This window comes from Lemur catta, chromosome 22, assembly GCF_020740605.2.
Source record: "Lemur catta isolate mLemCat1 chromosome 22, mLemCat1.pri, whole genome shotgun sequence".
NCBI classification, from domain to species: Eukaryota; Metazoa; Chordata; class Mammalia; order Primates; family Lemuridae; genus Lemur; species Lemur catta.
Window position 1 is genome coordinate 10,105,965 of NC_059149.1, and position 13,047 is coordinate 10,119,011.

Sequence of the window (13,047 nt, forward strand, 5' to 3'; positions counted from 1 at the left end):
CCCTGCCCCTGGGCCATGGCGGTGTGGATGGGAGAAGGGGCCGCTCGGCCAGGGCAGCCTGGAGGAGTCACGGGGTGGGGAGGGGGGCAGCAGTCACAGAGGAGGGACCTCTTGGCTAGTGGCAGCACTTTTTTCTAGAAACACCTTGGAAAATAGAGAAGAAGAAACTGAAGGATCTGGGACCTCACCCAGGCAGAGCCTTGTTGTGCAGTTGCTGGTCACGGCATTACCCACATGTTTATGGGGAAACACAGTAAATTGGGACTTTGATTTCCCCAATGGGACTTTCAAAACCCTGTTTGTTGAGTTGGTAGTTGTGGGTGTCTTCAGAACACGATGACGGATGCAGTAAAAATGGACACCTTGAATATTCCAAACGTCCATTTATGAATATTAGCAAATGATGGAAAAGTGCCAGTTATAGGAGAAGAGCAAGAAACAGAAAGAGCAGGCAGAGAAAATATGTGAAATGACCTTCCATGAAAGAGAATATATGATTAAATGTTTTAAAATCACAATTACGGTTCCTGGTGAGATTTGAGAGGACATTGCACTGATAAAATAAATGCAGCCTACAATCAGAAGCAAGAGAAAGTTCTTGGGGCTGGAGGGAATGTGATTGACTAAATTAGAATCTCAATAGAGAATGGATATTGATGAAAGTGAAATAGAATAAAGGAATTCTCCGAGACCACTAAGCAAACAACGGAGATAAAAACTACAATACAAAAGGGCATGGAGGTTAAATGCAAGAGATACAACTATAATGTGCAGTTTAGAATGACAAAACAAACATTTGTACAAAAAAAATTATTAGCTAAAGAAAATAGAAAAAAATACTTTCCTGAACTTAAAACTGTCCTGAGTCTAGATTGGAAAGGTTCATCAAGAGTCATCAGGCAGGAAAGGTTGGAAGAGGGTACATACACGTGAGGTTGAAATTTCAGATATTGAAAAGATATTCTATATTCTTCCATATTGGAAGATATATATAATAGGTTATTCACAAACGAGAATAAGACTGACTTCATAACTCTCATTTCTAATCTGTATCAATTAGGTTCTGGCAGGGAAGGTAGAAATCACATAAGCCATTTTACAAGAGAATTTAATTTTGAGAATCTAGGGGATGGGTATATTTACGCCCAATGGGTGTGGTGCACACTGTCTGGGGGATGGGCACACGTGGGGCAAAGGCAATTTATGTAACCTAAATGTTTGTATCCCTGTAGTATTCTGAATTTTTTTAAAAAAGTATTTTTCTGCAACAATAATTCTTCCCTTTCATAACAGTAGATATTCTTTTGTGATCAACATCTTTCTGTGATCAATTTTAATTTATATTTTGTAAATAAAGTTCATGTTGATGGCAAAAAAATAAAATAATCTATTAAGTAAGATTGGAGGATCAGAAAGACAAGAAAGGAGTATGGGGGTAACACACAGTTAAAAACTGCAAGCTTTTGAGGGATCAACAAAAAAAGGTTGAAATGATCCAAATTTAGTGGTTTAAAAGAGGTAACTTTCAGAGCTGTGATTCTGAGCTAGGAGGAGGGGTCCTGGCACAGCGGGTCATTGTACCTCTGAGGAGATGCTGAAACCTGGTTCTGGAGGTGTTGGGAAAAATGGAAACAGGAGCCCAGGACTGCAACTGGACTACAAATTCACTGAGTCTGTGAGGCTGAAAAGAGCAGATATAAAACACAAAAGGAGCAGTTCCCTCCCTTCTTCTGGGCTTCCTGTCCCCTCATGGACCCCTGTTGGCAGAACCTAACTATGAGCACCATGAGCCAGCTGACCAGAGAGACATCTTTGTTGAATGCTGGCCCCACGAAGCAAAGCAGACAAAAGAGTCTGGATTTGGAACCACTAGACAACAGCTTACTTCCTAGCATGTAGCCTTAAGTGCTAGAAGACATTGGAACAGCTTTTACAAAGATTTTTTTTTTTTAAAATGATTGCAAGTCAAGAATTCTAAACTCTAGATACTACTCAGTTACAAAAAACAATGGTGAACTAGCACCTCTTATATTATCCTGGATACAGATTGAGCCCATCCTTCAAAGCGAGGTATCACAAGGATTGAAAAACATGCACCACATGTACTCGCCATCAAACTGGTACTAACTGACCAACACTAAGGTGCTCACATGGTAGTAATACTTATTGGGTGTTGGTCATGTGGGGGGATGGGAGGGTAAACCCACAACTAATGGAAGCGGAGTGCACTGTATCGGGGAAGGGCAGGCTTGCAGCCTGGCAGCCTGGCTTGGGGAAGGCAAACACATTATATGTAACCAAAATGTTTGTACCTCGAAAATATCCTGAATTAAAAAAAATAAATCAATAAAAACCGGCCAACTAAATAGGCCAAGCTATGTTTATATTAACACTAATTTTTAAAATTATTTTGAATATTAAAGAAATTTTCTAGTCCTCAAAAAAAAAAAAAAAGAATTCCAAACTCAAACAAATTGTCATTTACTTGTAAGAGCAAATAAAAAACATTTTTGGACATTCAAAGATACTACCTATACTCCCCTTTTACAAATGAATATGAGAAGTGCTAAAGAAAGAAGAAAAAATTTAGAAAGATAAAATGTGTTATATAAGAAAATGTGGTGAATAATGAAACTTGCAATATTGAGGGTTTTAATTTTTAACCTTAAAGTAAATATTAAGAAGTCATCTTACCAAACGTATAATGCTACGGTCCCCTTCCCTCCCCATACACAACAGTAATCTGGAACTTAATGTTCAAATTAGTTCAAGAGTTTCAGGAAGGAAGGAGGGATAGCATGGAGGAAAATAGCACAAAAGGTCTCATGCAAAAGGAGAATATATAAAATATGCAGAGATACACAGAGAAGTATAGGGTAGAAAGTGTGTTTTGTATTTGGCTCACATAATGCAATGCCTATAGTATGCTATTAAAAATAGAATTATCCCCATTAGAGGACACACAAAAATAAAGTAGCAAAAAATAAATTTGAAATGTAAATATCCAATGGTCAGTGCTTATGATGCCCTGAGTGCTTTACATGTATTATGATATAATTCTCCCTACAACACTCTAATTGGGGTTATTATAATCTCCTTTATATTCATAGTATGTGAATGAAATCCAATTTAGAAAAATTAACTTGCTCAAGCTTACATAAATAGGAAGTGGAGGAGCCAAAGTTTTAACCCAAATCTCTCAAAATGCACAATCACCGTGTAATTCTGCCTCTCCAGGGAGATAAGAAACTCAGACAGTGTCGGAGCTCCTGGCTGGATGTCCAATGCCTGTTCTCCCTTCGAATATGCACAGACCTCCCATTTGTTTGTTTAAGCCCCTGATACCTAGACATTCTACTTCCAGCAAATTCAATCTCTAAATATTATAAAGAGCAATAAAACAGATCACCATAAAGGAAAATGATTAAATTCTCCTGGTATATTAAGAAATAAATGTATTCTTAAATCAATACAAGAACAAAATTCCAGCTCCATGACATTTACAAGAGACATACTTAAGAGGAAATAGGGCAGAAAGGTTGAAAGAGAGATGGGCAAAGACATCCCAATCAAGCATGAATAAAATGAAAACAGGAGAGTCGACATGCCATGCTAATATTGTATTCTAAAATATTCCAGCAAAACAGTGCTAAATGTGGAAGAATGTAATTTTGTATTGGTAAAAAGTATTCTCACCCAAGAAAATATAATAGGTAACTTTGTGCACCAAGTGATATTATATAGGAATATATCATTCCAAGTCTGTCAGAAATGCAAAAAATCAATGAAACTAAAAAACTATAAATTAAGCTTTTGACATGTCCCTTTCAATCATTCAGCAAATAATTAAGGATATAGAAAATATATACAACATAATTAGCATTGCTCATATATAAAACAGATAAGGCATAGTTTTTCAAAAGTCCATTAAATAGTAGTAAAAATTGATTGTATACTAGGCAACAAAGAATTTCTCCATAAATTCCATAAGGTAGAAATTGTAAAAGCTGAGACATTCTTGGACCGTAAATGTCTATCAAAGCAGAAAGGACAGCCACTCTATTGCCAAACTCTCCCCTCAAAGGAAAATGAAAGCATACAACATTCTACATATATTATGAATCAAATAAGAAATCGAAATCAAAATTCAAATAACTTAAAGATCAATTACACATTAATAAAAATAAGAACATCACTTGTCAAAGTTTGAGAGATATAGTCAAAGAAGAACTCTGAGGAAACATTTTTATAAATTAAATTCAACTCAAGAAACTGGAAAAATTAGGCCAGTCTGATTTTTTAACGGACTGAGAGGACAAAGTATGAACCCGAGCCCAGGAAGATGGCTCATCACAGCTGCCCTAGCTCTGTGTCCACAGATCCAGTGGTCCAGTACATTCGCCAACCTGATGCAGGAGGAGGAAACAAAGAACTGGCCAGACTCCGCAGGACACAGACTTGAGTAGGTGAGGAAAGAAGTTTGAAAAGTGCCACGCTGCTTGCACAGAGTGACGGGCAACCATCAAACTCAGCCCCTATGGGACCTTCCATCAAGCCCTGAGAAACCTCCCATGACTGTCAGCCTCGAGGATGGGGACCATTGGTAGCAGGTCCCTGTGCCCCTCGCCGATCAGCCACTTGCTGGCCTTGAAGTGGGTGATTACCGTGTGCCTGGAGAAGGGATCCATGTGGATGTGGCTGCGGGAGGAGTTGTCACTCCAGTTTGCTGGACCAAGGACCAGGGTCTGTGATCAAGAGAAAGCACCAAGTGCATGAGACTGCCAAGGCCAACCGTGCTCTGGTCCACCACACCGCGGATGGCAGAGGGAGGGTAGAGGCTCCAGCAGGAGCCCAGGGCCCTCTGCCACAGGACACAATCTGAGCCACTGCCATGCTGAAAAAACCTCTGTTCCTTTTTAAGGGCAGGCTTCACAAGACAGATTGAGTGGCATGTTTATTGTTCATTCATCCCTTATTTCTTGGGGTCTAGAACTTGCTCTCCCTGCTGCAATTCCTTACAAACAGGAAATATGTCAATTTTAGGATTTCATCCAAGAAACTCCTGGGTCACCCAGCCTTCTCTTCCCTCCGCTGGGGGTGGACTTTTGGAAGGTATGAAAGGAAGCAGTTTTCATATTGACTCCAAGCCTCTTGGGGGTTGGTCTCTGCCGACATCTTGCTCCTTCTTGTTTTCTTGGCAACTGCTTCCCATGGAATCAATCTCTGGTAGGTTCTGGCACTTTTTCCTTGCAAGTACACCCAATCTATGATTGTTTGTTTGTTTTTTCTTTTCGTCTAAAACTTTTCCTTCTTTCTGAGACAATCTGGCAGCTGGTATCTCTGATCAGTCAGCTTCAAAATAGGTTTTTATTTAGTCAATTTCCCAGCATCATTTTTCAAACAATCTTTCTCATTTCCAAATGAATTGTGATGCTTTATTTGTTCATTTTAGTTGTCCTCTGTACAAAAGCTGACGACTGTTGTTGCTAAGGCCTTATTTATCTACAGAAAGGATTATACATGCACAGAAAAAGATTTACATTTACATTTACAGAAATGATTTAAGGCAGAATACAAAGACATAAAACGCTAGATTGCCTGAAAAAATAGAAGTCAGAGAAGACAGAAAAGTAGAATGGGAACATACAGTGGTGCCTAGAATGATGCTAAAAATAGATACACTTGATAAAAATAAGCCATAATTTTCGTTTTAAATTTTCTAGCCACAAATCAACAGAGAAACGCAGTCAGTGATACAATTAAGAACATCCCCCCAAAACCCAAAATGAAACAGAATAATTATTTAGAAATAGGACTACATTTGGAACTAAGTTCAGAAGAAAATTTCTTCTACAGGTAGTTGATATAAAATGCACCTTGTGATAATACTAAAATACCAAACCCATAGATGCTACAGAAATGATCAATACCTTGTCATGCTCTAATCTAGAATTGTCTCTAGAAAACATTTTGTTTGGAAGAGAAGTTTTTCTTTCCATTTGATTGTTGGACTTCTCTTCCTCTTATTTTCCTTCTTCTTTCTTTTTTTTCCTGTTTCTTATTTTCCGCTTTTTTTTTCATCTTTCTCCTTCTTCGTTTTCTTCTTCTTACACTGGGCCGTTGTCCAGGTATTCTCCCCCAAAGTACAGAAGACATTAGTCTGTAGATTTTTAAGAATTTTCTATTTGGGGGAGCTTTGATATAGATTACATGCTTTCATTGAAAAAGAAAATTTAATGCTTTCTTTTATTTCCTATGCCCTGGAACTGTTTAATTAGCCTGAAAGATATCCACTCCCTGAGAGCTTCTTAGACTGGACCTCCAAATCATCAAGATCTCCCATAGGAGGAAGAGGAAGGTGTGGGGTGTTGATGATCATAGGTCTTAGACAATTTTGTTTTTTCCAGATGTTTGTTCTCAGTTCCTTTTTGTTACAGATAGTTTTGATAATTTATATTACCCTAAGGGGTCACCCAGTTTACAAATTTAATTCATATATATCTTTCAATTTCTTTTCTATCTAAACTTATTTTCTCATTTTAATGTCTTATTTCATACATTTGTACTTTTCCCCTTATTTGCTTGCTTAGGTTGGCTGACGATTTCTTTAGCTCATTGTTTGTTCAAAATAATCAGCTGTATTATAATTCATTAATTCCCGATTTTATCTTTTAAAATTTATTCTGCTTAGCTTTAATTTGTTTTCTTTCTAACTTTTTGATCTTGATACTTAATTCATTTATTTTAATTATTGTTTATCTATCTAAATAACTTTACAATGTTTTGCACATCTTAAGGTAGTAGTTTTGGTTCAGTGATATTCATGATGTTATATCTCGGTTGTGGTTGGTTATATTTATCACTTCAAAGGTTATGTATTGAATTGTGTCCCCCCACCCCCAAAATATGTTGAAGACCTAATCCCCAGTACCTTAAAATGTGACCTTGTTTGAAAAAAAGGTCTTTGTAGATGTATTCAGTTTAAGATGGGGTCATGAGGGTGGGATCTAATCCAGTGTGACTGGTGACCTTATACAAGGGGGAAATTTGGACACAGAGACAGGCGTGCGCACAGGGAGAATACCACATGAACAGCAAGGCAGAAACTGGGTGACACAACTATCAGCCAAGGAACACAGGCTGCCAGCAAACCACTAACAGAGAGGCATGGGTCAGGTTCTGCTGCACAGAGTCAAAAGGAAACAATCCTACCAATGCCTCGATCTTGGGCTTCTAGCCTCCAGAGCAATGAGGCTGTTGTTTAAGCCACTCTGTTGGTGGCATTTTGGTACGTCAGTCCTAGAAAACTAATATAGGTTACTTGGCTTCATTTAATGCTTTTTTTGCCCTGAATTCAAGCTAATGTGATATTAAAATGGAACTCCCAATTTCTATTGTCATTTGTCTGGTATATCTTTGGCAATTTCTTTATTTTTAGCCTTTAGTGCCTCTTTAATTTTAAAACATAAGCAGACCCTGTCGATGCATGCTTTGAGACCTCAGTGGCTTCCCTTGGAGTTAGAATGGAGTGATTCCACTTGAGCTGTCTAGATCTCTGCTGTAAATCACAAGACATGCCACGATCCAGTCTCTTCTCAGCCATCACTCTGCCCTGGCCTCCTTGGCAGCTAGCACATGGGCTTCCTTCCAGTACTTACGGTAATCTGAGTTCTTTACCTCTACAAGTCTGTTCTCTCTATTTGAAGCCCTGTTCCATCCATTCTTTAATTGCTTTGTTCTTCTTGGTCTTCATGTCCCAGCTCAAATCTTAACCTTTACAGAGATTTCTTCTCTGATCACTGTATCTAATGTGATCTAGCTCCATAACCAACCCCCACAAACACATCACTCATATTTCCCTCATAGCGTTGATCAGCATCTGAATTTGTCTTATTTATTTAGGTGTGTATATATGTTGTCTCCAACTCTGCTAGAATTTAAGTTTCACACATGCATTTTTCACTATGCCTAGAGTGTCTGCCTGGTGTATAGTTGGCAAACAATAAATATTTGTCGAAAGAAGTGAAGGAATTACAAAGGAAGGAAAGAAGGGTAGAAGGAGGAATTCTATAAGGCATTTTGTTCTCTTCTCAGTCTTTCATAGACACTTATTTGGAATCCCTAAGAATGTCAGTTACACCCTTCAGTACTAGAGTGTTTATTCTTATCTACCCTTAACTCTGGGCCTCCTGGTGTTCCAACTAGATAATCATCATCTATTGCAGGTTAAAAGAATACAATTTTCCATCGTTAAAGAAGTAATTTTTAATGGCATACAATCAATGATCATTCCTTCCTCACCCATTCCTGATATGCAATGCTCATATGCTGGGTGTTATAAACTCCCTTCTGCCTCGCCCCAGTGACCTTTAACAAGTTATTCCCAATATTATCCTCACACAGACAAACATGATCTGAACGTGTGAAGAAACCCTAGCCAAGAAATCCCTGATATAGTCAGAGAGAATCTCAAAATCCTTCTGCAACAGGTCATACCCACAGGGATTTCAGGAAAAGAGACCAAAAGCTTTAGAAGACAGAAAAAGCAGGGACACATTTCCACATGAGTCAACATTCCCTGCAGTTTTTATGAAAGCAATTTTACTTATATACTTCCAAGCAAGCCTTATCACTTTTTTACATCTGAATTAAACAACAGTAACTGGAAAAGAGACATGTTTTTGCTAATTATAAAAAGCAGAGGATAATCTTTAGCGCACGTGAAACTACTTCCACCATAACACCACCTGGTGGCAGCATACCCCAAATTACAGATTCCCTGTTTTTATCTTTCAGATCAAACTATACTACCGGAATGATAATCAGTGCAATACTTATTTACGGGGCATGTGCTATAGCCAGACAAGGGGACACAAACATTTCCATGACATAGTCTGTTCTTGCAAGAGCCCACAGTGCCCTGTGGGAGGCAGGAATGTGTGCAGATCATTTTAACAACAATGTTCAGTGGACATTACGGAGGAGATGATGCCTGAACTGAGCTTTAATACATCTGAGTGACAACATTAAAATAGGAAGTAAAGTGATCAATATCATAGAGGAGCAATAAAGGCAGGTTCGTATAATGAAGCAAAAAAGATGTACCAGAAACAAAGGAGGGGAAAGTCACTACACATTTCAGGTCAGATTAATTTACTAAACATCATTTTTAAAAATATCTATGTGCCAGACATCCATCTGGATGGTCAGAGGAAATGAACAAAATGCATGCAACCTTTGTCTAAAGAAAGCTTTCCTTTTAGTGGAGAGGTTGACAATACATATAAAATATAATGCCAAGAGTAATTATATTTACTCCAGACAAAAAAGCAGAAAAATAAAGAGTAGTCAACAAAGGGAGGTAGTGGTTGGGAGGTAGTGAAATTTTAGATGAGACCAGCAGGGAATACCGGATGCTTACCTGGGTGATAAAATTATGTATACTAACTACAATCACACTCATGGTTAGAGTTCATTAGCAGCCAACAAGGAAAACGTACTTACCAACACTCGCCCCACAAAGGTCTGTGCTGACAGCAACATTTCTATCCGATCACGAAATACTCCATGGAAGTGGACGCTTCGTAGGTAAGGCTTATCATGGACGCTATCTGGTGAGAATAGTTCCTACAGGCAAGAGAAAGAAATTGACAGTGTGAGCTGGATCTCAGAGAAAGTAATCTTCTGTGTTTATGTCAATAGAGCCTCTTGTGATATCAGCCGGAAATCACTCTACCTTGTCCAACCCAGGAAACCCTGAAGTGGCTTATTCAATATTTCAGAATATGAACGCTACTGCATTTGCATTGTACTGGTTTCTGCACAGATCTTTTATCCTGAATTCTGTGGTCTTCACCCATGCCTTTTTTCACCTTTCAAACTGACATCATCGTATGGATCGGGCCTGGAAACAGCATGGTTCTTTCTGCTCTGGGAATAAGTGTTTTAAAATTTTCCATTCAGATACACAGACAAAGAAAAAAAGATCACAGATCTATTTGTAGGTGATGACTTAAGCATCTGCTTTTTAAGAGAGAAGGAGGAAGAAAAGTTTCAACAATTTTATGTGGCTTTTAGTTCTTTACCTGGTATCCTCCTGAAATTGTAATCCTTCCTTACATTTATAGAATGCTGTTATTTGTTATATTGTAATTTTATAGTAATCCTATGTGGTAGATAAAGCAGGTATGATTAAATCAATTTTATATTGATATGACTGGATCAATTTTATGCTGACATGGGAACCAAGGTGTAGAGAAATTAAATGACCTGACCAATATCAGGCAATGAGGAAAGGCTAGAGTTGGCACTGCCACCCATTGTCTGTTGATAAAGGCTAGAGAACTATTGCCAACAAAGACACTAACCAGGACAGTCCACACCAAGCTGACAGAATCCCTCTGACTTTCAGAAAAGCTCATTTTATGTGGAACTAGGGCTTCAAAAATTACTTAAATTTTTCTACTCGTATTTTCTGGATGGGAAGATGGCATTTCTTATAAAAAGATTTTTTGATAGAGTTCGCATCCTGATCAATGATTTGCCCTCTAATATACATGATTCATCATGTATGCTCCTTAGATGTTGTCTGAGAATTGAGTTTTTTAAAAAAAAAATACAGTATGATACTAATATGGGACAATCATTTGAATTCTGTTATGAAATCAGAAGTGCCTTTTGTAGAAAACCAAATTGGCTATAAGATATAATAAAATCATACTTATGGATGTAGTAAATCTTCCAAAATGCACATTTAAGGAGAAATTGTAACTCTCCAAATAATTTTTTAAAGAATTCTTCACAGTACCTAGATGTGTTTTTTGCATTTGACCACCTTTCCAAAGACTTCGAGCAAAGCAAGGGTACTCTCAAGGGTACTCACAACACATTAGTGAGAAGTAACTCAACTTTGATCAAAGTTTCTTCTCAAGTTTCAGAAGCAGAACAGTAGAGCACTCTGGTTTCTCAGACCCCACTTCTAACATTTTGTAACATTTTCTTAATATTTGAAATTAAAAGGTACATATGGATTGAAGTACAGATATGAATTACACCCAAAGTAAGAAATAAGACATAGAGCAAATATGAATTGAAACGTGTTTTCACAGGTTTGTAACCACACAAAAAATAATATAATGGAGAAGAAGAAACATTTCCTGAAGCAGGAGACTATATAATTTCTATAAATTCAGTTGTACATTATTAAAAATATTAAAATGTAGAAACCAAGAGGGCGATTAACCATACCTATGTACCCATAAGTCAGTGTCCTGAAATTCTTTCTGCAATTTTTATGCCACTGCTTACAATCTTTAATGTATAAATAATTATTAATAGTGAAGTCATTTAGTAACAAAATCTATGAGCTTCAATATTAGATAATTTTTAAATATAGAAACCTGATTTACATATTTCCAATAACCTTAAAAATTTACTGAGTTATAAATTATGTTGTTTTATCTCATTTATTAGCATTAAGAGAAATATTTTAAGCAAATTTTCCATATTAATTATGGTGCACAGATAAAATATGTTCTATTATGCAAATTACTATAATCAGAGCAAAACAAAGTTAGGGAGACAAAAATGGAAAGAAACTACATAGGCCATAATGAAATGCTTTGCCTTTGACCTCAGGTAATAGAATAGCCATTATGTAGCATACAAGAGCTTTATTTTAATTTCCTAAGCAGCGTCTGATCCGGGTAATATATCATTTTTTTCTCATCATGTCATTATTTGCCGCTGTCATTCAACAATACCAACGCTTGCAAAGCCTGTTTAAGTATAAGCAGTGTCCTTGCATTTGTGGCTGGCTGGCGCCTGCATGTGTGCGTGGGTTTCTGCAGGTATGTGCAGTTTGGTGCGTGCTATGTTTTGCTCCCATTGTATACAAAAGCAGCGTATACAAGTCAGCACACATTCATCACACACGAACAATGTTTGAACGCGAGACTGACACGTTGATGTCTTGTTCCTTTTTGCCTCCTTTCCGGTACCTAGCACAATTGTCTTTTGCATATTCAAAATAGAGGCCTAGACATAATGTTTATGGACATCTTCTCAGAACAGCGACCTTGGTGTTCAGAGCTAATATTCATCGTCCATCCATATAAGACATTGCAGGAGGCCCATCCCTGTCCCTGCAGGCTTTTGAATGGTGGCCTGGGGTCCTGTTTACCCCCCTTTCTAGGGCACCAGACCAGAGCCACTGGCTCTGTCGGCCTGAAAAATGGAGCGAAGCCTACATTGTTCGCTAAGCACAAACATAGGCCAAACCTGTGTCTGATTTTCATACGGCGGGGACCCAAATAAGGAAACTGACCAAGAAAATTCCTATTCCCTTGAGCCTTTGCCATCTATTTATAACTCTCCAGACTAGCCTGGAAACAAATAGGATGATCAGTCCACTGAAGAAGGTCACAAAAGAGGAGAGAATAAACGCCGCTTGGATCTCAGTTGTGCAGGATATTTTCCCCAAATCTTCCCTCTCTTCTTCTGGTGGCACCGTCCGAAACATGTCCGAAACATCAGGAGACGGAACTGTTGGGCTATTCTATGACGTCATGGTCACACGGTGACAATTCCAGGACTTAGAGTTCATTGTGTTCCAGCATCCTGACGCAGGCGGGAAGAACCAGTCCAGGAACAAGGGTCTGCTCACCACTGCTGTGCTGGCTCAGAAGTTGCAAACGAATGAACAGCTGGACGTGGCTAAAGCCCACAACATGGGTAGTCAGAAGACGGAAACTCTAGATCCAATGGGCACTGACTTTCTCATCTTCTTAGCTATCATCGGCTGGCTGGCTATTAGGTTTGTTTGGTCAAACAATTTCAAAAAGACTCTTTTGAGTGAAATGGCATCCACCTCTCTGCGTGGGAATGAGTCGGTTCTTTATCTGAGTGGATGCCAAATTCTCAGGCATCACAGAAGAACAGAAGAGAGAAGCACTTTGATACTTTCATTTATCCTTTAAACAAAGTAGCAGATATATACATAGGATGAATAAGTCTAATGTACAACATGAAGATTATAGTTAATAATAT

General features: G+C 38.1%; 1 protein-coding gene across 1 annotated transcript in view; it reads right to left on the reverse strand.

The window, feature by feature from the left end:
- The window catches only part of KCNU1 (potassium calcium-activated channel subfamily U member 1), a 121,857-nt gene extending 109,337 nt beyond the window's left edge, over positions 1-12,520 (reverse strand). Inside the window, 2 exon segments of the mRNA XM_045535376.1 lie at positions 9,505-9,627; positions 12,326-12,520. Of these exon segments, the coding sequence (XP_045391332.1) occupies positions 9,505-9,627; positions 12,326-12,520 (318 nt within the window).
- Positions 12,521-13,047: the final 527 nt, after the last annotated feature.